The 26,448-nt window shown below is 42.5% G+C and overlaps 1 protein-coding gene across 3 annotated transcripts; it reads right to left on the reverse strand.

Annotated features, from left to right (window-relative positions):
• Positions 1-1,912: 1,912 nt before the first annotated feature.
• Positions 1,913-25,337, reverse strand: EDEM3 (ER degradation enhancing alpha-mannosidase like protein 3). Of its 3 annotated transcripts, XM_027900513.1 has the most exons (21): positions 25,146-25,337; positions 23,572-23,617; positions 19,999-20,099; positions 17,616-17,655; positions 17,030-17,142; positions 16,214-16,367; positions 15,607-15,741; positions 14,421-14,526; positions 13,785-13,882; positions 12,752-12,877; positions 11,983-12,066; positions 10,727-10,810; positions 10,228-10,352; positions 9,580-9,745; positions 7,129-7,283; positions 6,193-6,346; positions 5,476-5,670; positions 4,563-4,728; positions 3,925-4,110; positions 3,036-3,083; positions 1,913-2,378 (listed from the first exon to the last, which is right to left on the reverse strand). In XM_027900513.1, the coding sequence occupies exons 1-21, from the start codon at positions 25,304-25,306 to the stop codon at positions 1,969-1,971; spliced, it is 2,853 nt and encodes a 950-aa protein (XP_027756314.1). In that variant the 5' UTR covers positions 25,307-25,337; the 3' UTR covers positions 1,913-1,968. The 3 variants fall into 3 exon arrangements, with proteins under 3 accessions (XP_027756314.1, XP_027756315.1, XP_027756316.1); XM_027900514.1 differs by lacking the exon at positions 3,036-3,083; XM_027900515.1 differs by lacking the exons at positions 19,999-20,099; positions 23,572-23,617; positions 25,146-25,337 and adding an exon at positions 19,893-19,950.
• Between the last annotated feature and the right edge of the window lie 1,111 nt (positions 25,338-26,448).

Here is a 26,448-nt window from a genome sequence, read left to right on the forward strand (position 1 = left end):
CAGCTAAATCTGCAAGTAAAAAAAAGAAAAGCTTGAGCTGCTGTATTGACACAGTAAGGACCAGAGGCCTCTGAGATATAAAAATAACTATTGTCACCAGAAGAATGAAGAGGATGTCCATGTCAAAGAGCATGAGAACAGAAATGCTCCTACGTGGCACTGAGCACTGACAGATCAGAGGAATTATCCGAGGGGAAAACACCTGATCTGCACCTGATGGGTTTGATTCTGGTCAGGTCCCTTCGAGCCCAGGCACTGGCAGGGCTCCAGGGAACCAAGGACACTTGCAAGGCTCCCGTGGTCAAATGCTTCACATGAAGAAACTGGTGTAACTAAAAACATAAACAAAACCAAACCCCAGCCGCGTCAAGCCCTGCTCACCGGTCCAAACCTCCAGTTATTTGTGCAAAAAGGAATTAGAACTACATTTAAAGTTTCAAAGGCCACTTAGTCACTGATCCTCCTCAGCTCCCTCCTGCCCTGGAGACACATGAAGTTCTGGATGATACCTGGGCGCGCTGCCATGCTCTCAGAAGGTGCCTTGTGCATCGGGAGACTCCTCGAAAGCAAGTGTGGCTTGGATGCATGGATACAACATTGCCTGGGATTGCTCTGCTCACTGTACAGGAGTATAAACACATACAGTATGGCTGTGCTAATTAACAGTTGCATATTCAGCACATGTAATTTCACCAGCTAAAATCAAAGGTGCAGTTCAGAGTGGGGCTTTCTTTTTTTTTTTTTTTTTGTTTATTCCATTGTAACCACGAATGTAACCCTTCATTTTTAGCCTGGTGCAGCATATAGGCAGTGTTCATTTAGTCTTTAATATAAAACAATTCCTTAAACCACAATTCACTAAAAGCAGTTTATATAAATCAAAGTAATTAGTTTTTGGCAGTTTCTTTGGACACAGTCAAAAACATCCCTAGGTTGTTTAAACTTCCCCATTTTTATTTAAACAGTTTTTCACAATGGGGGATAACAAATCAGGACTCACACTTACCTGTAACAAACTCCAGAGCCCAGAGTAACATCCCTGGGCTCTGAACTATCGACCCAACAGCACAAATTGTTGCACTTCCCTACTGGCACTGGCCTCCCTGCCTTAAATATCACACATACAGAAGTTGCATATAAAAAGAACGACAACAAAGTCAAGCTCTCTTAGAAGTCAAACTTGTAGAAAAAGGAAGGATTTGTTACAGCTGAAGTAGCTCTGTGCCCTCTCCATTTCAATTCCTTAGCTCGGGGCAGACTGGAGTTTCTCAGCCTGGGAGGCCAAAGGGAATACCTGGGACTCAACACCAGCCTTGCCCCACTTCACCTCAACCTCGAGCATGACCTTCCTTCATCTTTTCCTGCTGGGCCCCACGGCTGGTGGAACCTGCTCACACAGTGCCTTTGCTTTGGGCGGGAGCAGGAGGGGAAACTCCCCTCGCCATCGTTCTGGTTCCTGGTGGAACGAGGTGATGAGCAACTCTAGCGGGTCTGATATGTCAGGACAAAACCAAACTCCTCCCAGTTGTGCCTTAAAGGCAGGACCACTGGCAACAATTTCCCCAGGGTTTCAGCTGGGAAGGGCTCCAGCAGGACGCCGGGGGAGCTCTCAGCGCTGCCATCGATAACCAGCGGTGGTTTGTCACCCCACCCTGCTCGGCTCCTGCTTCCCAGGGCCCAGGGGAGCGTGTCCTCCCGGAGCCTGGGACGCAGGAATCGGGCTCCTTCCCTGCTGTGGGGCCACAGCGAGGCTTGGATTGCACCGTTCCCATTTGTAACCAGGAGGAATTGAAACAATACAAAGTTTTGCGGGCGGGATCTCCGTGGTGTCACCCCCGGGCGGGGGGGGGACACCACACCTGGCTGCTCATCACAATACTGAATATGTTTGCTTGGATTATCAGGGCCTCACTCCTACCCAAAGAGGTCTCCATTTGTTTATTAACAAATAAGTTACTCTATTACAAGTCATAGCTCATCCTTTTCCATCATTTCAAATGCTTCTATATCTTCGTTCCAGTCTGCTAATATGGATTCCATAGGTGTGACTTTATTATCCCAGTTAACTTTGGAATCTGACTCTGTCTCAGTCTTTTGTTCCTGAGGCTGGTTATCCCCTGATGTACATGCTGGCTCTGGAGCACCGGCCTCCTCGGTTCCAGGGACGTAGGAATCCTGATGGGAAGTGGGAACACTGGCACTGTCTGCGTTAGCAGGAGATAAAGAACCAGGCTCAGCAACATCTGAGCTCTCTCCTCCTTCCTCGGGCTCCTCGCTGGCTGCACCGACATCCTGAGATCCTGAAGCAGCTTCCTCTGAGTTCTGTTTATGTGAATCGTTTTCAGTTAATTTCTGGTCCATATTCTCCATTTCCAAGTCTTTGAGAGGAAAGGGGGAAAAAAAAAAAAAAGGGAAAAAAAAAAAAGAGTTAAAACAACCGTAGGAATGCAGCATTTTATTATGTATTTCAAAAAAGCAAGGTCACTTCCCTTGGCCTTATTTCTTCAAGAAAATGCAGACTTTCCAGTGATATGAAAATTTAATGTTACTAAGGATCACATTTTTACAAAGAGAGGGCAGGGGAAGACTTTTAAACACATTTTAAATGATGGCAAACAATACAGTGAGGCTTGTTTTGGTTCCTCAGACGTCAGAAGTGACTCGTGGGTCAGTGCTAGTTACCCTCCTTCAGTCTTGACAAATACCCACTTGTGTGCACTGAACTTCAGTACTGGATTTTAAAGCACTCCCAGGCCCACCAGGATCCTACATCTGAGCCAGGGAGAGCTGGGCAGTTTTATAAGGTCACTGAACTGTGAATTTAAGAGAGCCAAGGGCTGAGCCTCCCCCATCACACCCCCACTCAATCTACCAACACATAGCCCAAGTCCCACTTTAGATGCCCAACAGCTGCCCAGTTTAACCATGGAGATTTCTCTGGAGTTGGATCTTTATGGCCAGAATACAGGACACTGATATTTCAGGACCTGCAGGGAATTTAACTGCACATGCCAGTTTTGCCATGGGATACTTACTGCTATCAATAATGTAGTTTGGAATCATTTTACCTTTAAAGATTGTTGCTGGGATTCCAAAGGGAAGCACGAGGAGGGAGAGGGGAGGGAAGAAGCAGATATGGATTACAAATTCTCAAAGGCAGAGCTATCTTGTAGTGAGCATTTTGTTAGAGCACTTAAGCACGGTTACAAACAGGAGGGATTTGCGAGGTAGGAAGAAACAACACTGGATTTGGGCACATCACCTTTGCGAGGGTGCACAAGATAAATGCCGTCACTGATTTTCTAGAGGTACTTTTCTTCCCTACTCTGCTTGGACACAGCAGTGCTGTGAAGGAAGGCTTACAAGAGGAAAATCTGGAATTTTCTGCCCTACTCAAAAACATTTCAACTGGGAATGTATTAGCTTGCAATGTTCTTGTATTATACAAGAAAAACCCAGGAAACATCTGAGGTCAGCAGCCTCGTTTCTCATGATAACCACTTCTCCTTAGACAGGCAAAATAGTTCTAACACTTGTCTCTCTCCTTTTGGGCAGCAGGAATGTCACTGGGGAGTTTGGTAAGGGAGGGGCATTGGCAATGTAGGACACTGGAAACACTTAAGACTGTTCCTGACGCTACTTCAAAGCACATGATGACAAAAAAGGGCTCAGAAGGAATCCAAAATGCTGTGTTTTTCTCATTAGTCACAGCGACATTTAAGTGAGGAACAGCATTTCTGGATGTTAACTTGCAGGGGGAGAGGACAAGGATCCAAGTCAATAATGGCTTTCCTAATACAGAACTCATTCCAATGTCAAACAGAACTATGGCTCCTTTGGGCAGAAGCACAAAATACTGCACATTTTGCACTGTGCCACAGCACAGATGGAAGCTACATTTACAGAACTCCCCTCCAACCTTACCTCTGTCTTTTGCTTTATCAGACAGGAGCACCTCCACAGCCTCATACTCCCGGATTGCGTCCAGGATAATGTTTCCTTCCTTGTTGAAGAGGAAGAGCATGGGAATTGTGATATCATCTGTGTTCTTTCCATCCCCGGCCATTTGGAAAAGAGGAGCTGTGTCGCTGCTGCTGCCCTCATTGTCATCTAGGCAGGGCACACAAAGGGAAAGGCAAACTTCCTGTAAGCTCTAACTGCAGCTCTGAGCTTTGGCAGCCTGGGAGCTGCTTTTCCTGCCCAGAGGGTCCCAAGCACAGCATTCACTGTGCAAAGCAAAACCCCAACTCATGCACTTCTTTTCCTTCCCAGTTTTCCTTTGTACCCCCGTTTTTCCTCAGCAGTTAGCACCCACAGCACTCTGTGATCCTTAAAATAGCATCTTTTGATCTGCAGAGACAGACACAACCCCCCATCCCAGTTTGTTTTGCTGCACTTTCTGCACAGAGCCAGACCTGAAGCATCTCTTCATCTTCTGAAAGTACAGCTCCTGTGCTGGAGTACTGGCATCTCAGCCTAACAGCTTGTCAGCTTTCCTGCATCTTCAAATCTGTGCAATTAGGTTCAGCTCACACAAATGAAGAACTTGGAATTTTATTTACCAATAACAATGCCTCCTATGGCTCCAGCTTTCTGAATGTTTCGTGCTTTTTCAGCAAACATACATTGGCCTCTCTGCATCAGAGCAATTTTGTCTTTCACTGCCTCAGGATTAGTGATCTCTGAGCATCCATTATATGGCTTAATGGTTGCAACAAATCCTCTTGTCTGTTTGGAAAAAATAAAGAGAGAATTAAAGCAGCAGGTTCAAGCTTGTAGAAGATTCCGATGTACTTTTGTTTTTTCACTTAATCTAAAGCATTTAGTGTTGTCATCTGTCAGTGCAGCCAACCTGTCCCCTGCAACTGGAGTTCTGAGAACCAAAGGATGAATGCCTGGCTGAAAACCCAATTCTCATATTCAGGGTATTTCATCTACACCTGTGAACTGCTGTCTCTGGAAGTTTTTTTTCTGGGCACTGCTAGTCTGGAAAACTCCTCTTTGGGGCTGCAAATTGCCCCACCAAAGCCATGGAGGTTTATTACTGACTCCAAAAGGGATCACTGCCTCTGTGGGGTTCTTTTTTTTTTTTGCATAAGAACAGCTTAGTTTAGCTCTAAAAGGGCTTCTGCAACTCGTGGGTGACATGGGAGGAAAACCTTGCCTTGAGAATCAACATCTCTTTAGCCATGTCATGCTGCAGGTTGGATGAATCTGTTTCAAAAATCATCCTATTTTAAATCCTAAACCATGACTGATGACTCAGGAGCAGAGCACAGGGATAAGCCACTCATCTAAATGGCTGTCACTGCTGCCATTCTGTCACTGCTGGGCCCTGTCATTTTAACAACTGTAATTAATTGATCACCCTCCACCTGGCTGCCCTGAAATACTTCCAGGACAGTGAAATTAAGGCTTTAGCAATGAGGAAAGGAAGAGAAAGCAAAGGACAGATCTCACACACATCTTACACACCCCGGCTTTGTGCTTGGATAAGTCCATCCCAAACTGTGCTGGGCCAGCAGTCAAGACCACCCTGCCAAAGAAGGGATGGGAAACGATCTGCACGGCACGAGGAGGGAGCTGCTGCTCCTTCTGCTGCTGACTGGAGAGTTCAATCATCTCCTGCATGAACCGTAAGCCGTCCTCGGCATCCAGGGAACTCGCTGCCTGCAGAGGAAAGAACCAACCATCAGCTTCATCTGAAATGTCTGAGAAACTTGGGGGGGGGGAAAGAAATGGAAGTTATTTTTGCTACAAAGATTTTCCAAACGCAGAGCGGATGCTCGCTGCCACTCACTCATCATTTCAAATCAGGTTTTTTAGCACCTGAACCACCCTGAAGGTGAAAGGCTGAAGGCTGAAAATATACAAATACACAGACCTCCTAAGGAAATGGAAGCATCTCACACTGAAAGCAGTGTTTTCAGATAGGATGTTGTGGGCTCCATCACTTTTAACATGAACAGCCTCCATCTAATTGAATGCAAGTTTAGTTAAAAGTCTTGCTGAGGTAAAATATTAACAAGCATCAGCCTGCTAAATATAGCTGCCTATCCAGCTCATGTGCCTCCCCCCTTCCAGAGTCTGGCTGTCCCTCCTCAAGCTCCAAGTATCAAATATCATTGCTAGCAGGATTTTGCTGAAATTTCTAAAAAAAAAAAAATAAAAATATACTGTGTCAGGCCTTACTTGCACTGCATGCTGCACTAATTGCACTCGTCCATCCTTCAGATGGATCAAACTGACTCCCATCTTCTTCAGTATTTCCAAGTGCTCAGGATTACTGGCCATGAAATCTCTGGCTCTCAACGGTGGTTTTGGTCCACTTCCCAAACTCTCTTCTCTGCCAAAAGATATCAGAGATCAAAGCTTTAAAAAACGGGCTGTTCTTGAAACAGAACTCTCACGTTACCCCCACCAGCACAAGGTTAGAATTCTTTGCAGTAACACTGAGTGCAAGCTTCATAGAATGCAGTTTCTCAATCAAGATATCTTCTTGGAAAAAGTTGTCAATATTATCAATAATTTTATAGTGCAAAACAACCCTCCAGTATTGAAAACAATACTGCCATATGCTCTCTCTCGTTTCTAAGTAGTCTGCATTATTGCAAGACTGACTAAAACCAGTTTTCCACATGCAGTTGCTACTCAAGTTTCACTCATGAAGTATAAAATTAAAAGAGCTGGTCAGAAAAATAAACTTCCTGGGCTTTAACAGCGCCCTAAATCCCTAAGACCAGGTGTAGTTACATATGGCAGCATGATTTGCTTACTACAAAGAAGAGTTGCAGAACTGTTCAAGGGACTACAGAAAGGAATTTTAGAAAATCAGAGAGATGCACTTCCTGTAATGCTCCAAGTGGGAATTGCAGCCCAGGTATGTGGCTCATTAAGCTCCTTTTGCTCAGAAAAGACTTGCTAATTCCTGCTGGAAATTAACTAAGTCTTGCTGATGGTGCCAGAGAAACCACGACTGATTTTTCCTGTAAGTGGGAATCCCTTCCCAAAGGGCTTGCAAGCTCGAGCAGTACATCCAGTACACCTCATATTTCTCCTTCCATGCCTAACAGATCCTATTCCACTCAGTCCTACGCTAAAATAAAAGACAGAAAATGTTCCTCTCACGCTCTGGAAATGCCCCTGGGACAGCTCTTATCCACCACATTTTTCAGAGGTTCCCGGATGCTCTGGGCAAACATGGGGTCATTGGGGAAAAGGATCTGGGTGTTGGGACAGGTCCAGTCGAAGTTGCTGTCGTCCAGCTCCGTGTACTCTGTGGTCTAAAACAGAAGATGTACATGAATAAAATGCAGGTTAGATTTTCCTGTCAAGCAAATCAACAGCTAAACCTCATTGCAGTGATATCTGTGCAGGAGCTGAGCGCAAGAGAGGGGAATCGGTGCCCTACGACCCCTTTCTAGGGATTGATAAATACCACACCGATTCTAATTTGTAATTTCATACATTTATACACGGTTTCCAGATTTTTTATTTTTTTTTTTTTTTTTTTTGCAGAGACAGCTAAACCTCTGCTGGCAGGGCAGACAATACTTCTCAAGCCTGCTCATGACCCTGCACTAGGGAGTAGTTATGGTTTCATCTCGTACTGCCTTTCCACCAAGGGACCAGCTGCAAGGCCTTGGGGCACTCTTGCTTCGTGTTACCAAAAATCTCGCATCTTTTCCCAGGAACAAAAGGTTCTCCTCCTCAGGAGCCACACAGACTGAATCTATTTACAATTCAAACAATTTCTATTTTCGGGAAGGCTGACAGAGTTAACATTTTGCACACAAACTGCTGGTTTGTGACACGTGGAACCATGTGGAACGTGGCTGGTGGTTTGGAGCCATATTTAGCCTGGCCTTAGCTTTGCAACTAACTGGTTAGATAACCAGCAAGTTCGTTTTCTCACTCATAAAAATTAATGTAGTATGTATGCACTTGAAAAGAAACCCCCACCCCTCCTGTTTGCAACTACTAGCTAGTTAAAAATCAAGTATTTAAAGGCTTCCTAAAACTCAAGACCCAAAGGGCTACTGGAATACTAAGGAATACTATTCACAGGAATAGTAAAACATGACCTTTCCTGTTTATGAGAACAAATACAAACAGGATGTTGGGTTCATACTACAAACTACCTCACATGCAGTTCTCCTTCATAGCAGTGTGTTTGTGCTAAAAATAATTTACACATTCCATTCGTTCAGATAAAATTCCATCAGAGTAACACACCCAACATCACAGCCTTTTACCCGTTTGACACCATTTTCAATGGATTTTTTGACCTGTATTATGCCCATTAACAACTTAAGACTAAAGGAGTTTAAGGAAACTGTGTTTGAGCAATTTACCTTCTTTACTGGCCTTTTATTAACATTTATGGTTCTCAAGAGAATGACCTAAGTTAGGTCAGCCTTGACAACTGTGGGAATCCTGCCTGTCTCAAAAGTATCCAATTATATCCCAATATAATACTGGGAACAAATGTTAGATAAAATGCTCCTTCAGACCCTTCAGAAAACTCCTGGTGTGGTGTAAAAAGCAGTTTCCATTTGCAAAACTCAAAGAAAAAAAGAAAATAAATTCTCAGGGAAGGAACATTTCAGAGGGGGTGTGGGATCTCCACCAGCAAGGAACATTAAAAAGCAACTCCATGACCCATTAAATACATTAAATATTTTACCAGTGTTAGACATTAACACCAAATAATTAAACATCTGTCACTGTCTAATGCCAGAGTGCATAAAACAAGGGGATTTCTCTTCAGTTATAAGATTTCTCCAGGACACAACACAAGCCTTTTCCTCTGAGCCAGGCATTATTGTAAAACTCTTAGTAAAGGTTAAAAATTGAGGCACAAAAAAGGGAATTTATGTCCTTGATGTCTCAGACACTCCACTTCCTCATGCATTTCTTCTGCTTGCCAGTAGTACTATTGCCTTAAAGATAAATTATGTCACCTTATTGACCACAAAACCATAAAGGATGAGTATTTGTGATGCTTCATGGCACAGTTGTATTACTACAGGTTATTTTGGAAGGTTAAATGATTTATAAACCCATCAGCAGTCTCACATTTACATAATAGATGCCTATTATGTGGATTCAAACAATTAAATATACAAAAAATTATAGTTGCACCTTGTCAAAATAACTCTGAAGCTGTCTCAAAAAACTTCTCAAAATTTGCCAAGGGTTCATGAAGTAAAACAGACAACAAAAACTTGGGCATGTTATTGTAAATATTTGCTTTAGGAAAAACAGTAGAAAATGGAGATAAAAACATCCTAGTGTGTTATTTTCAAATTGAGAGAGGTAGGGAATTATTTTCTTGTTAAATCTTGCTAATATTCCAATTTCTCGAGGTTCAGCAGTGCAGATCATGGAAACATTCACACTCCTGTGACTGGCACTGTTAATATGATGAAATACTGCATATTAAATGTGTTCAAACTGGGACACTGCTTCAAATTATGATTATTTCCTCATTTTTCTTCCATTTCCCCTCAAAAAAAAAAAAAAAAGGGTACTGATTCAAAGCACCACAACCTGATTTGGATTTGAGGTGTTACGTACTGTGTTTTTTTTGGAGATGGTTTGGTTTGTAGTGGAGAGCCAAAGTGGCAATAGATGAGCTTCTGTAGTGAAGATGTAATCTTCAATGTCGAAAATCATGTCCTCCTTATCAGCAAACAGCAGGTACAGGTATTTAAACATCTCAGCCAGAAAGAACGAGTCCATTCTATGGGAAAAGAAAAAAAAAAAAGTGGATATCCTTCGGGGAAATTTCCTTTGTTCTAAAACTTCAGTAAAATAAATACTCCTATTGCTCCAGCTCTGAAGACTTCATGACTGTGACTGCTGAGTGTAATTCCATTTGAATTCCTTCCACTTGGAAGAAACTCTGTTTGGAGGGCAATGATTCAGCATGTTCAGTACAAAACAGAATTACAGAAAAACCAGATAAACTTCCTTACAAACTTACAGATTTGAGGCATATTTTGTTTGAAAGTAATTCTTCTACTGCTCCGAGACAAATGAAACGTTGTCAAACTAAAAATATTCTTATGGAATAAAACTATAAAGCTACTGGAACAGTTTACAGACTCTGACAAATGGGTAATTTGAGACTTGGTTATCAAACTGAAGACAGACAGCTACTCAAAATTCAATTAATTCAACTACATAAACAAAGTAATTTAATTTTTTGGTGTTTTAATTTACCTGTCTTCATGACTTCCCGTTCGGACATCCTTCATTGCAGCAAACCCACAAGGAACTCTTGCATACTTGTTCAAGTTTTCAATGAGGGTTTTTCCTACTTCTAAATAGTAAGGGTCTCCAGTGGCCTGTAAAAAAAAAAAAACAAAAAAACAAATAAAAAAGCAAAACTAAGCACAGGGGTGCACCTACTGTACAATCAGCACTGTGAAGTACAAAAGGCTTTTGCTCTTGGCAAGATTTCTTTAAAAGAGATTAGCCTATTTTAAAATCTTTTTTAAAAATGGCTCTTTGTCACTTTCTAATGCTAGAGATATAAAACGAAACTCCTAGAACAGCTGTGGGTAATCAGCACTTACATCTTGGTTATCTACACAACTGGCTCCAGGAGGTAAAATAAGATGGAGATGTGCTACTCAACTGTGGATTGAAATAAAAGACCAGCAAGATTCCAGGTGCTAGAAAGAGTGACCAGAAGTCTGAGGACTGAGTGTGATTGTACCTTATACAAGAAGTAAGTGCTTTCAGCAAATTCAGGCCTTAGAGGGTGCTGAGCCCAGTGAACTCTGAAGTCTGTTGTGAATGCCTGAGGATGAGAAAGGACAGACAGAAATAAATGCAAGAATGAAAAAACCAAAAATGGGTTTATTCTGAATTTAATGGTAATGGCCCAACCACCCAAGCTCGGATAAACACCATTTTTGCAAACATTCCTACCACCTGACATCCAGTGCATTAAAGTGTCAGTGCAAACTGACAGATGGTTAAACAGCTGTTTCTAAATGAATGACACAGACCAGAAGTCAGGTATCTAAAAATCTCCTGGTCTGTGTATTCTCTCTTCATATGCATTGGGAAAAGCCATTTCTGTCATGTATTTGCTACTTCATACAAAGGTTTAAACTATGTCTTTGCTAAAGGGGATGGTCTGCTGGCTTAAATACAACTAAGTGACCTTTCAAAGTTTTCTTCATAAGTAAAAAAACATCAAAAAAGCAACCCAAAAAAACCCACAAGGAGCCAAATCATACCATTTTAAAGCACTCAAAAAAAAAAAATCATTCCAGTGCTTAGAGAGCATTCTTTGGTCTCAGTAACCACATTAGGTGAATGGGATGTTTAATTAAAATGTTCTCTAGCCGAAATAAGCTTACACCAGAGAAAAGTCAAAATTAAACCTGGAGTCAGAAGCCTTCTCATATATTCTGGGTCATCACAGCTTAAAGACACACACTTCAGCAGGCAAACAAGCTTTTCTGGGCAGAATTCACGCACTCAAAGACTTGCAGCACCTGCAGTGAGTCTGTGTACTGACTTTCAAGGACATGATGCAGAATTTCAGAACATGCCCTCAGTCTTTAGGTTTAACCCTCCTTGGGTTAATTAAGAGGACTGTGATCTTTAGCATTAACACTATTATGTTACAAAGCAGCTACTGCTGAAATGTGATTATACAAGTTCTGTATAACGACACGAGTCAAGGTCGATTTTGAAAGACTGAAATATGAAGTCTAAGCAATTGTTAATAGCAGCAGCTTCCCATTATTGTGTTAATTACAGCAGGACTGAAGGAAAAATATTTCATACCCAGAACACAGCTGTCATATCTGCATGGCTGCAAATCACAGAAGAATGCTGTGGAAATCAGCCTTTTCATTTTAATAACATTTGCCTACTGGTTTTTTCAAAGGTGTATCTGAGACTGCTCAAATTGAGGTAAAAAATCAAGTCTACGCAATCAAAAAACCACAACCTTACCTCTGGAAGGAAGTTATGCTTTTTTATAACCTGATACAGCATCTCATGAGTTTCAATTGCAGGTCTAATGTCGCCCTTCAACACCTAAAATGAAATAATAAAGTTAACACGAATTCACCAAGCATAGCAATAATACTCAAAGGTAAGCACACTCATTGTGTTCATGTAAAAGCTACAGGCCGATCACTTCATCCTGTAATTATTACTCCCTTTCAGTGTAAACCACAAATATTCCAAAGCAGTGAACTCATTAAGATTACTGTCTGTGTAGAGCAAAGATCTCCGTCATTTACAGAGAGCTGGGGTGGAAATGTGATTTAGTTTGTTGTGAAGATATAAACGACATACACAAACTAGAAAATTTGTCACTGGACTACTAAAAAGGCAGACTATTTTGAGTGTTTTCATGACTAGGAGAAGGAAGCAAATTATATGGACATATTTTTCTTAATAGTCAACATGGCCAGAAAAGCATCGGAGCAATGAAGTGACAAGGAGTGAGTACAGAAATCATGGAATCACAGACTGGATTGGGTTGGAAGGGACCTTAAAGCTCATCCAGTCCCTGCCCTCTGCCACGGGCAGGGACACCTTCCACTCTCCCAGGTTGCTCCAAGCCCCGTCCAACCTGGCCTTGGACACTTCCAGGGATCCTCACCCAGTATTTCTGAAAATCAAATTACTAAGCTTGACCTGAATATTATATATCCAGTCCAGTTAATAATTCACTTGTTATTAAAACCATCTGCTCCTGGGTTTTAAACCCTACCTGCAACCCAGGGAAGAAAGCCAGCAAAGAATCCATCCAGGTCCGAGCATTTAGCATTGGTTTATGAATATGAACATCAAGAAGGAGAGGTGGTTGGCTGATGTATCTCATTATGGCATCGTAGTGCTGCCAAACAGCAGAAAAAAACATGAGTCTGTGCTATCAATACCATTCCAAAAACAGACAGAGCTCACCAGACTGGCACTTTATTCCAGTGGAAGAACCAGGACTACCTTCCCAATCATTACTACATTTGGCAAGGCGAGCAGGTCCTAGTTTTGCAAACTTAAAAGAAGTAAATACTGAAATATCTCCACATGCAAAACCTGTCACATTTTCCAGGTCACACACACATGCACAAAAGTATATTCAGCAGCCATGTGATAAACAAAGGACTAGCACAGCTAAGACATATTTGTTTGGACTGAATTTTTAAGCTGAAGAAAGCTGAAAATACTTTCATTTTAATGGAAAATCATGCTGTATGATATAAAATCATTCTACCTTCTAAAGTGTTTTTAATGGATGTTGTTATTTTCAAAAGTTGTAATACTCTTAGGAAAGAATAAAGATGCAGACAGCTGCATAGTAATCATATGAATTTAGTGATCCAAGTGTGGTTTTAAGCCTGTGTGTCCTGGGCCTGAGGATCTGCAGTGCAAAGCAAGACCCAGACTTTGATTTTCAGAACAGAACTTGTACCCTGGCTTGTAACAAGAGGCCCTTACATTGTTTTACAGAAACATTCCCAGCAATACACTGTCCAAGGTGATCCTGAAATAGAGTTTCTCCTGTACTGGAAACATGGAGAAAAGTCTAGAAGATTCTGGGGTTAAAATACTGCTCAGGTGACAGTTAGTCACCCAATATTAGCAAAACCCCCCAGTAAAAAGAGCTGGCACTAAACACAGCAGAAGTCACAGAAATTCTGCTCAAGATCTCTTCACAGGCTGCTCAGGCCAACAGCTGACAACACAATTCATCTCAAATGTGTCTCACAGAAGGCAGAAGCCTGAGCAAGGTGTTAACTTACCGTGTTAAACCTCTCCAGGAAACTGTCATCTCCCAGCAAGACATAGGCTTTTAATAAATATTCATAATAGGAATCTATTCCTGCTCCAACACCACTATCTGGAAACAGGAGGAAATGGAAAGGTGGGTTTACTTGAAGTAGATACATGGGTGTTTTCCAGATTTTTCCACTCTGATTTCAAAGGCTTTTCCAGTAAAAATGAAAAGCCTCCTATCACTAGAATTAAGGTCCAGATGGATGCAGAGACACAACACTGTGTGTCTAAGCCAAAGGCTCTGCAGTGCCAGTGCACATAATAATAGGGACAAGCCAGTTGTTTCACTTTCCTCAGAGGAAATCACTTCCACAGTCCTATTTATATTTTTCCCATGTATTTATAGCAAAATCCCTGAAAGTTTATCCCAAGGCATTCCCCTCTCAGCATTAAAGTGAATCAGGGAGCTCTTTGCAATGAACATAACTGGTTTCTCTACCAAAAAACCCTTTCAGAGCAAAGCCAGGCCCTTGGTATAGCAGGTTTAACTGATGTAATACTTTCATATAACCTAGATAAGGGTGTGGGGGCTGTGTCAGGAGTTTTTTTCCCTGGCTCCAAATCCCCTGTGGTCCCTGATCCCGAGCCAGGTCACCACCCACCTTTTCGGACCCAGTCCCCAGTGTGGATGTTGATAGTGACCCCCACTAAGTTGCTGCTGCGCTGCCTCTTCTCCCAGATAAAATCCAGAGCTTTCCTGGCATATTCCTGCAACAAAAGACAGGAAAAAAAGGAAAAAAAGAGAGAAACACAGATAATAAAGACTGTTATTCTTTTGTCTCCTGAAATTCAGATGCGGGGAAGGATCGTTTCGTATCTAGCAATTATAAACTGCACACACTTTATTATTACAATATCAGCCCACATTTCATGGAGTTATTCAGGGGCTCATCAGCAAGGCTGGTGCTTGGCTCCACAAATGTTTGCCAATACACGAATCAAACACCCTTCTGCACGGGTTCCCCACTCTAAAATAATGATGGGATAGTGCAACCTAATTAATAAATATTTCAAGAAACGTAACAGCCTTAGAATCGAAGCCTCTGTGTTCTTTCAGGCATCTCAAGGCGGAGCAGCAGCCCCTATTCACTAATATCCTATTCTTTATATGCCCCAAATTAACTTGAATTTAACATCTACTCAAACTAAGTGACTTCAAACAGCAAACAAAAGCAGGGGATTTTCGGGGGCCCAGTTTTGCTTCCACGACAGGAAATAAAATATCAGGCACATCCTGAAAGATTGAAAAAAAAATTCTAACCTGGAAAAAAGCTTGCCTTTTTTTTTTTTTTTTTTTAAATCGGATAGAGGTTTTATCAGATACCTACAAGTATTTTCATTTACCTTTCTGATAAGGTGTATTTCTGATAATACACCCTTAGGCAGGTCTTGCACATGTTCAGTGACATTACACAACAGTGGGGTTTATTTATTTTAGTTTTAAGTGCATTTTAAGGACCAAGCATCTCATTTTTCTTACTAGTCCTGATCTCTTTACCCCAAAAACTATGCAAGCATTACCCTTAAGCTATTCTTCAGTATATTTATCTCACTTAGTGCTGCACTACTGTAAGTACTTTTAGCCAAAATTATTTCCTGTGATTTAAAAACAATTAAAACAATCAAACCCTAGACCAAAGCCCACAAACACAAGAAATCTGAATACCTACAATTTTTTTTTTGTGCAGAAACAGGTAAGACACACATCCATGAACTCCAAATTACAGAAATATAATAGAACACTAATGAACACCTAATCAAAAAAATAAGATATCACAGAAAGCAAACCTCAAATATAGATGTTCCTGTGAATCTGCTTAAAGCTGCAAACTCGAGGATCAAGGTACCAGCACAAGCTGTACAGGTATCAGTTTCTGTTCCTGTCCGTGCTTCTGGATGTCTTACACCAAATTTTAAGTTAACCTGGAGAAAAGCAGAGGTTATCATCTTTATTTTTACTCTTGTAACTCTTGAGAATTTACACTCTTCTTCTAAAGACAAGAAAAAAAAAAACAACCACAGAGTCCTCTTCAGTTTTGCTTTGCTTTTACCACCTACTGTCAACTCAAATGCACAGAATATTATCCAGAAGTACCCAAAACACTCAACCCTCCCAAACAAGGACCTGCTGCCTTGTTCAGGAAACATCTCAATAACACAATGCACCCTGAAAACCTCATTCTAGCAATTAATATTTACCAGGAACTCAGAATGCCACAAGTGCTCTTGGGAATCAAGCTTTGTGAACATCTCACTATCCTGGCTCCAGAAAACACCTGTAATTCCTCAGCTTTTGATTTTCTGTCCGCTTAACAAATCCAAAAATGGTTTTGGAAACAGAGATAAAACCAGAACAGCAGAAGTAATGCTGCATGACAGAAAGCAGAGAACTTACCCTTGGGTAAGGGAGACCACTAGTGGTGTTGAAGGCAGGTAAAAGCTTGTAGCCCAGCTCCTTTGCCATGTGCAGGAGTTCACCGTTGTACCACTGCATGTATTCACCTTTCTCTTTCAGCATAATTGCCACTGAATGCCCACCTAGGAGACCTCTGAACACAAAGAAAAATTATGCCCACCTCAAAAGGGACGTTCATCTGAAGGGCAGGACAAAGATCTCTGCCATGTGGATGACCATGTGCATAACTGTGCTATATTCACACAGCCCTAGTTTTCAGATGGCTGATGCAATTCCCTTTATAATCAAGGTTAGATGCTGGAATTTTGGAAGCCATTCTTACTGTTTATCAGTCCTGAGCGGTAGAGGAATTACTGACTCAGCAGTATTTGTCAGGAATAACAACCACACACTCTCAAACTGCATATAATGACTAAAGTTACACGCTGTGATCCTGCATTGAGCACCAGAGGTCCCCTCCACCCTGAAATAATCTACCAAATAATCTACCACCCCAAGTACTGAAATCTGTTAAATCAAGTGTTCAGAGCCATTTGTAAGCCTGTTTCCAATAAGAAAAAACACTGTTACCTCAGCAAGCACAATTCTTTTTTGAAATGGGAAAAGCTGTGGCTGCAGGGCCAGTTTGATCCAGTGCCACTGCAGCGAGTCCTGCCTCGCATTTCAAACCCTCTCAGGCAAACTGAGAAAGGCACAACACCTTCAAATGATGTGGAACAGCACAGGAATGGATGTCTGAAGGACATTTACCTAAAGCCCACCTTTCAAAGAGTTTTAAAAATGAATGTTACTCACCCAAGGACTCTGATGTTGGTTTCAAAGACAGACACAACTATGTCGTTATCTAAGTTAACGTCCTTTATGACTTTTTTTACAGCCTCTTCAAACTCTTTGGTTTTATTTAACACCTGGAACACAAGTGGAAGCAGGTGTTAAGTTCCAACATAGCTAATACAGTCACAGGCTATTTACGTACAGCACATTTAAGTGCACAATAAAGTCATCCATGAAATATGTATATAAAATTTAAAACCATAAATTAATCAGTGGTATTAAGGGGTGTCCCACAATAACTCTGCATGTTTCTTTAGGCTCTAACATGAGAAGGAAATTTACATACTTGTTTGTTAAGTTAAAGCCTCCAAAAAGCAAGATAAAAAGTATCAATGACACTTGAAGGAACTGTTGCAGTTTTTTTTACAGCCAACTCCAAACTTGGCTCTCACAGCACTTGAAAGTTCTTACAAGCAACACTCACTTCAAACAGAGAGCCAGAGATCAACGATCAAGGAAAAGAAATCTAAAAATAAGTCTGAGCATCACAAGACAACCTTTTTGTTTTATCAAAGTTTACCAACTTAACCACTTAGATTAAACTTACCACAAGAGTGTCCAAGGTGTCAATCAAGGTCAGCGAAAACCTAGGAAAGGAAATTTAAAACAGATTTAATATAGACCTGTAGGTGTAGAAATTAAGTAATTTTTAATAGTAACTGATACCACGGAAAAAACTAAATTCTTACAGACCACTGGGTGCTAAAAAATGAGTTGTACACAATCTGTTTAATATCAAAAGACCATTTTAAGTTTCTTCTGTTGATTAGTGACCAGAGTAGGAGTTCACTGAAAGCTGTGATTAGACAGACCTTCATTAACTGCAAAGCTTTCTAACCTCTTGTAAGCAAATTTCATTTTTATTAATAGTTTCAAATCAAATCTAGCAAGAAACCCAAGAAAACGGTTTGAAGTCTTCCTCCAACCTTTGTTTTACTTCGTTTTTCAAAAACAGGAAGAACGTTGAGAATCAAACTAAAAGACTGTTGAGATTCAAGCTAAATTTCTCCTGCCAGGAACTCTTCCAACAGTAGCAAGGGGTAGGTTTAAAATAAAGAACTACTTTACTGTCTTTAAAATAAAGAACTACTTCAGCAGTGCCCAAGGCCAGGTTGGACGGGGCTTGGAGCAACCTGGGGTAGTGGAAGGTGTCCCTGCCCATGGCAGGGGGTGGAATGTGATGAACTTTAAGGTCTTTTCCAACCCAAACCATTTAGGATTCTATGGTTATTCCATAAAAAAAAAAGAGAACATCAAGTCAGATCCACGTGGTTTCAAACAGGAATATCACAATAAGACTCCTAGAGTTTCTCCAGGGCTGTTCTAGTGCATCCCAAGCTGAGTGGGCCTTTCCCCTACCCCAGTAATTATAAGTGTATCTTACATAAATCTAATTCCAACAATTGCTCTATGTTTAATGTTAAAGAACACACCACACATTAAATAGAATTTACAGAGCTCGATGGTGTCAGAACTGAAAACTCTGGAACCAGTTAAAGCTGCCAATTAAAGAGTGAGCACCGAGAATTTAAGCAGGTATCCCACGTTTGAGACCCTGCAGGCAAACAGGTGACTACTGAAATCCTAATTAAGAGCTGCTATATTACAATTCTCTTTAATTAGCAAAAACATAAAGGCGAGTGTTGTTCTACAGGAGGCAGTGATTGATTAACAAGTGGCCAAACACAACTGTCTGACAGATACACAGCTTTCTGCATGGAAAAGGAGGGAAAATGTGCATTCCACAGCTACAAAGCTGGTGTGCCAGTCCCCTCCTGAGCTCTCCAGGGGGGCAGAGCTGACCCAGCTGCCTCACCCTGGCACTTGTGACTGCAAAGGCTTGCAGAGAACATGACTCATGAGGCAGCTGGCAAGAGAAAGGGTTAGATAAGAAACCCGGTAAATCGTAACAGAAATAATTATAAGGTGCAGAATAAAGCATATATACAGGAAAATAATAAATAAATAGGCTACTTGCTGCACCTAAGGGCCTGAAAGGGAATTTTACTCAAATGATAGTATGTTATGATGTCAAAAAAAGGTCATCGGGACTAAAAATACGTTTTCTTGACAATTCTTTTTCATCTCTCAATACCTTCAAGCAGCAGGTTTATACAGAAATTTCTAGACTAAGGAACTTTTGTACATAACAAAAATAACCAAAATAACATGCTAATATTATTGAGACAATTAGAAGTAGTGTTTAAAACAAGAACTTCAGCTCTGATATAAATGTGTAATTAAGTATTTCCTCTACAAACTGCACACACACAAAAGAATCATTGGCTTCGACTGTTCCATTTAACATGGAGGAAAAGTCCTTAGATCTACATTTTTGTGGCCAAAGGGTCAGTACTTTCTATTCTAAGCCACCTAAGAACATGAAGTATATTCATGTCTGAAATAATGTTTTATGCTTTGGCAAAGGCCTCAGGGTACCACACACATGATAATCATTTGACTATTTGTTTTCAGAGAACTTTCTACTTAAAAAAAGGCATTTTAAGTATCACCCATAAGGCCAGCATCATGGATAGCAGCTTATTGTTCAACTGATCATTAACCCTTATGACCTCTAATATGAATACCATTGGCATCAGCTCACATTTGGAAGGCTTTCCTGCAGAAAATACTTGGAAAATGGTTGAAAAAAAAAATTATTATAGGATCTGCTGAGTTGGAAGGGGCCCATTAGGATCATCAACTCCAACTCCTGTCCCTGTGCCGGACACCCCAAGAAATTCTCTTTGGATCTCGTTCACTGGTCAATTCTGACGTCACATTATTTAACTTCACGGGAGGAAATAATCCAAGTATTTCTTACAAGTGCAAGTTTCTGGACATGCCAACCGAACAAACAAGTTTTATGGGCTGCAAGTTGTACTCAGATTAGATGTTTACAGGAGCAAGTAACCATTTCAAACACTGACTTTCCCAAGGCATCATCCACGTCCCCTCGACTCGGCTCCTGACCCCGGACTCGACCACGACACGTTAAAGGCATGAGTTCATCAGCGGGATACGCGTGTTCCTGTGGGGGACAAAACCAGGGAAGGAGTTACACTGGTCACAGCCTTAACCCTTCTGTGAAGGGATCTTAAGTATGTTGTACTTCACAAAAACTGCATGGCAGTCACAGAGGCTTCGAGGTGGGAAGGGACCTCTGGAGCTCATCTTGTCCGACCCCTCTACTCAAGCCGGGCCACCCAGACCCGCCTGGCCAGGATTGTGTCCAAACAACTTCTGAGCATCTCCAAGGAAGGAGAATCCTTTGGGCACCTTGTGCCAGCCCCTGGTGACCTGCACAGTGAAGAAGTGTTTCCTGCTGTTTGTGTTTGTGCCATTTCCTCTGAGCACCACTGACAAGAGCCTGGCTCTGTCACCTTGACACACTCCTGAAATCTGGAAGGTCCTTGGAGCTTTCTCTTCCCCCCAGGCTGAACAGCCCCAGCTCTCTCAGCTTTTAAACCAGGAACAAACCAAACAGCACCTCTTTTATTCTCTAAGCTCCTAGAGCAGTCTGGAACAACTAATGGCACATCCAGGGAAAAAAAATAAGCGTCGTTAATGGTGTGCTTTCTGCAATGAGGCACATGTGACACTTCCTATAAAGCTACCACCTCAAAGATGAGTTTAAACTCTAAAACTAATGCAGGCATTATCAAGTGGCCGGTATTTAATGGAGGATTTAGTGGGAATTTGACTTAAAAGGCACTTTGGAAACACTTCCCAATGAACATAAAGTGGCCCAGGGTGACAATCAGTGACAGGTCAGAGAACACAGAAATTAAAGCAGTAAATCAGTGAACTACTACATAAGACATAAAAAACATAACACTCACCAAAAAAAAAAAGCTTAACAAATTGAGTCTTTTTCAAATAGAACTGACACTAATATAACAAATATAAACTGGCATTAATAAAGACGAATTTTGAAGATCTATAATTCCAACAAACGTGCACGAAATTGCCTCTCCATCAGAAGCTCAACTCAAACAATCTGGGATGAAGCTTCTCTTTGATTTCATCAGGAACTGGCTGCTATACTGTGCTCTCCAATTTGAATTTTAGTGGAGAACTTAACATGTGGCAGGATAAAAAACTCCAATTACCGCACTGAAACTGCAAGCAAACACATTCAAAGTATTTTCAAATATATGGTACAAAAATAATCTATATTCAAACATGAAATAAAAAGGAACATTCCTCTATAAATAAACAGCTCTTACAGCCACTCCTTTTGAAACTGATGGTTTGTCTCCCTGTATACCACCCTCCTGAGTGTTTTGGTCTTTGCAACTCTTTGTTCTCCTCAAGTTCAACTACAAAAACCAGAATCTAGATCATTTTAACACAGCTCAGATGTTTCTGAACATCCTGCAAAGTATTCAGAAAAACAGATTAAAGAAGTACACGACAAAAGCAAAGTCAAAACTGAGACCTCTGGTTTAAATTATGGAGAGAGGAGTCATAAAAATTCTGGAGAAAATGGACTCTTAGTTTATAAAATCATAAGGAACTGGAAGCATTTTTAAAAAATAAAAGTTCACTTATTCCCTGCATAGAGTCAGAAAGGCTACTGGATCAAACGGTTTCCCACCTTGTCCCTGGCCTCAAATAACTGACATTTTCACATGTTCTTTCTGACAGCCAAGAAGAATGATTACTACAAATACTGCTGAAGGACTGGACAAAAAAAAAAAAATAACCAAACAGCAGCTTTTTACTCAAAGCTTCTGTTTCCAAAAAAAAAAAAAAAAAAAAAAAAAAAAAAAAAAAAAAAAAAAAAAAAAAAAAAAAAAAAAAAAAAAAAAAAAAAAAAAAAAAAAAAAAAAAAAAAAAAAAAAAAAAAAAAAAAGGGGAAAAAAAGGGAGTTTCCCTTGCAAGCAACAAGCAAACATGAATTTTCAGTCTTCTAAACACGCATGTCTGAAATCCTTATTAATAGAAACAGAAAATCAAAACTTTTTCAGCTGGCTCTTTCAAAAGCACCTGCAAAAGTACTTAATTCTCTTGCTGTCAGAGCCGGGTCTGACACCCTAATCTTTTCCTCAGCTTTAAACAAACAAGTCACATTTCTCTGTTTGTTTTGTGCTCCAGTATACGTGGCACGTCCACATCCTTTTGGCTCTGAAGTTTCCAGGATAGCTGAAGTTATTCCTCTTTCAGCCCCAATTTTCTGGCTTCAGTTGCAGCAAGAACCGTGTTGAGTCGCCTGTTTATCACACAGTGAACAGTAGGAGCACAGATCCTTGTGGTATTTTTAAGCAGTTTTGCCAAGTGCATTAATTTTTCCCTCAGGGAAACCCAAGCCAAGTGTTTTTCATGGAATCAGGTCCCAAGTAACTAAATTATCCCCAAAAGCCTAATGTTTGTTAAACTGCTAGAGGTGGCAAAAGTATAAAGCTAATGACACAAACTACATCCATTCTCTCCATTCCAGGGCCCTGGACCTCTCCTGTGCTGCACAAACTTGTAACTCCCAAGTTTTTAAGCTGGTATTACACAATAAAGTGTTCAACCACGACACAGAAGCTGGGACATGTGGCAAGATGCTGCCAGGAGACAGAGGTTGTTTGTGCTGCAGGAACTGGTGCAACTTGAGGGGTTTCTGCAACACCCACAAAGAACATGCAAGACTGTCAACGTGAAGTCAGTAAAAATGCATCTTTTCTATTTATCTGAATCACATCTGCAGTTTCTCCTCAGGAGTGTGTTACTTAGAGCATATTGAGACTAACTATTACTTGAGGCAAGTCCACTCTCAGTAATTCTTTATTCTTTAGCAGGTCTAAACCAGGTCGACTGAATTTCAGGGTGGGTTAGAACAGCTCACAGATCCAGCACGTGGGGACACCTGCACAGAAAATCACCAGTCCGAGCAAAAGAAACCATAGTGAGCATGACTTTGGGTCAGATGACACTCACATGGTCAGCAGAGCCTGTAATGCCTGGATATGACACCACATCCCCTTTCTGGTGTTTGTAAAAGAGTCACCAAACTGCACCTGACACGCCTGGCCACTCAAAAAATATTATATGGCATTTTCACCTACAAAATAAGTGAGATCAGATAGTGAGATCACATAGTTATCTGCAATCCGATGGCTACAGCTCTTCCTGAGCTTCCTTTTCCTACCAGTTTTAGGAGCCTGGAATTTCAAACCAAACACTTTACTGAAGATGAGAACTGTTGAAAACATAAGATAAACTGGTCTGGGAAAGATCAGAGATCTTCCCAAGAGATCGGAGCACAGATTAGGAGAGTTAACCACAGTCAATTCTGAGTTACCTCCCCCCTCCAAAAGCCACCACAACCCCTCCTGACACTGCTCTTCCTGAAAGTACCATTTGTTCATGTCTTTTTAAAGGCTGTACAGGTGCTGTTATTTATTTTAGCTTTGTTTTCACCCCTCCCTCCCGGATACTCCTCTAGAATGTCATGTACTGTGGGCTAATAGCAACAACTCCTCTGGCCAACATCAGACAAGTATTTTACTTACCATATAATTGCTATATGCATGATCAAACATTTCAAGCACTTGATTCCTGGAAAAAAGAGAAAAAGCAAAAGCATTAGTGGTCTGTCTCCCAACGGCCTTTAATGCACCATCTCAGATGTATCACACTTTAGTATCTGCTTGAATATCAGTAACAGGCCCTTTACAAACACACTCTGCTCAAGTAAATGTGATATGGCACAGTGTTTTTTCCTAATTAAAAAAAAAAAAAAAAAAAAAGAAATGGCAAAAGCACGTTGGTTTTTTGAGAGACAGCTTTACTTCCAGGCATTCCTAACTGTTTTACTCAGGAGCCCTGCAAGCAAAAGAGCATGCTAATTCTACCATCAACACAATTCACAATCTCTGCTGATAAGACTCAACATAAAAGAGCCCAGAACACTGCAATTATACTGTAAATATTCAATTTAGTTCAGTGACTTGGAAATTTGAGAAGCAGCTTTAACTCATCAAGTCATCAGCAGAGCAGAGGATGGTGCTTTTTCCAGGTGCTTCACAGGGTCTGGGATCTGCAAGCAGCAGACAAAGCCCCAGATGAACTAAGCACACACAGTTCCATTTACTGGGCATTTTCTAGGACTGACATGATCCTGTCATTAAATAAATATACAGATTACCTTATTCAGAAGCGACCCCAAATACAAACCACGGCAGGACCTGACCTTGCACATCCCTGGGGCATCAGATGATATTTTAAAGTGCGAGATATTAACGCAAAAATTCCAAAACCAATCAGAGAAAGGAATTAAAACTCCTTGTGCAGCCACGTGAAGAAAAATATAAAAAGATTATACATATGAAGCGCCCCGAGAACACAAAACGGGAAACTCCAGCAACTGCAAACACTGGAGTTAAATATCAACTTATATTTGATGCCTGGACTTGATGGTATTGGAGGTCTTTTCCAACCCGAGGGATTCCATGATTAACAGCCAGGAGAGTACCCAGAGCGCTTCTCCAGCAGGTTTTTTTGCATGGTTACTCTGTGCCACCGACCAGGGGATGATGAAACCGCCCCAGTAACATACCAAGATCGAGATACGCTTGATTACAAACTTCTTTTACAGAACCCCCACTTAATGCAGGGAAATACACACCCAGCTGTGCCGTAACCTTTACCCCTCGCTAAAAAGTACACCAAAAGAGAATCGGGGTCTGACGTGTACATGCACGGCTTAGCTCACACACACAGGAACTCGGCAGGAACACGTATAAACATTTACCTTTTTTATGACTCCCGCACTCTCAGGGAGGCAGGGCCGCCGCTAAACCAACCGAGGGCGGATTTGGAGCTACCTTTGATCGCTTTTACCCCCAGTTCCACGGGAGCCGCCGGCTCAGCCCTCCCGGACCAGGCGCCAAGCGCTTGCGAGCAGTTTGCTCCTGGAGCGCATGGAGCGACCCCCGAGCAGCCCCGGGAGCCCGGCGGGGCCGGTGCCACCCCGCCCCGGATCCGGGGACAAGGGACACGTCCCCGGGGCTCCGCGCCCGCCCCAGCCCCGCTCAGCCCCGCCGTCCCGTCCCGTCCCCTCCCCGCGGCCCGTCCCGCCGCTCACCCCAGCCGGCGCTTCTCCTCCCTGCTCATGGCCCCGGCGCCCGGGGCGGCCGCCAGCACGGAGGAGGCGGAGAGCAGGCCGAGGGCCAGGAGCCTCCAGGGCCGCCGGCAGCGGGCGGCGCGCTCCGCGGCGCGGCAGGGCGGCGGCGCGCTGGGGGCCATGGGGGGCCCCGTGTGGCGGCGGTGCCGCTACTCCCGCTGCCGCTCCCTCTCCCGGTGCCGCTCCCGTTCCCGGCCCATGGCGCTGCCGCCGCTCCCGCAGGGCCCGGCCCGGCCCCGGGGGCGTAGCCAAGGAAACCGCCTCGCGCCGCCGCCGCCGCTTCCGGGGCCGCCGGGCCAATGGGGGAGCGCGGCGACGTGGACAAAGGGGAGGGGCGGACTACAACTCCCGGCGTGCACCGCGCCCCGCCACGGACCACAACTCCCGGCGTGCACCGCGCCCCGCCCCGCCCCGCCCTCCGCCGGGCACGGAGTGTGCGGGGAAATCTGGGAATGGCTGGAGTTCCAAAGATCCTCTGAATATTCCTGCCGCCGTTAACAATGAGCACCTCCCAACGCTTCAGCAGCGCCCGCGTTTCAGGCGTTTTGTGTGAGTTTAACCGTGGTGTGCAGAGCGCAGTCATAGCCAAGTAGATTAATAAAGGTGCCAAATTAATACAGAGTAGGAAGCTGAAACTCCAAATAGCGATTCCGAGCTTCCAGAGCTAAAGCTGATAACAAATAACAAGCGTTTACAACGCTGCGCTTTCCACCCGTGCGATAGCACACAAACAAACACGTCTCGGGGATGGTCTGTCTGAGATGGAAATACTGAATTAGAATAAAAAACGAGGGAGAAGAGGCGTGGAATTGTATCATCGTATCATCACAGAATCCCAGAATGGTTTGGGTGGGATGGGACCTTAAAGCTCATCTAACTCCACCCCCTGCCATGGACAGGGACACCTTCCACTTCCACTCCAACCTGGCTTTGGACGTTTCCAAGGATGGGGCAGCCACAGCTTCTCAGGGAATTCCATCCCAGTCCTTCACCCCCCCTCTCACAGGGAAGAATTTCTTCCCAGAACCTAATCTAAACCTGTTTGAAGCCATTCCCCCTCGTCCTGCTCCTTATAAAAACTCCCTCTCCACCTTCCTCACACGCCAGGACGCTCCTCCCTCACCCTGGGGTACCTTTGTTTAATATTAAACGCCTCCAAATCATCACGCACTCACAAAACCAGCCTCCCAGCAGTGGAAGGGAAGAGCGCCTTTATTTCCACGACAAGCGTCTTCTTTGCCAAGTTCCAAGCGAAATACAGGTG

This window comes from Empidonax traillii, unplaced genomic scaffold, assembly GCF_003031625.1.
Source record: "Empidonax traillii isolate 1590-97213 ecotype Southwest subspecies unplaced genomic scaffold, ASM303162v1 scaffold734:size1267433, whole genome shotgun sequence".
Classification (NCBI taxonomy): Eukaryota; Metazoa; Chordata; class Aves; order Passeriformes; family Tyrannidae; genus Empidonax; species Empidonax traillii.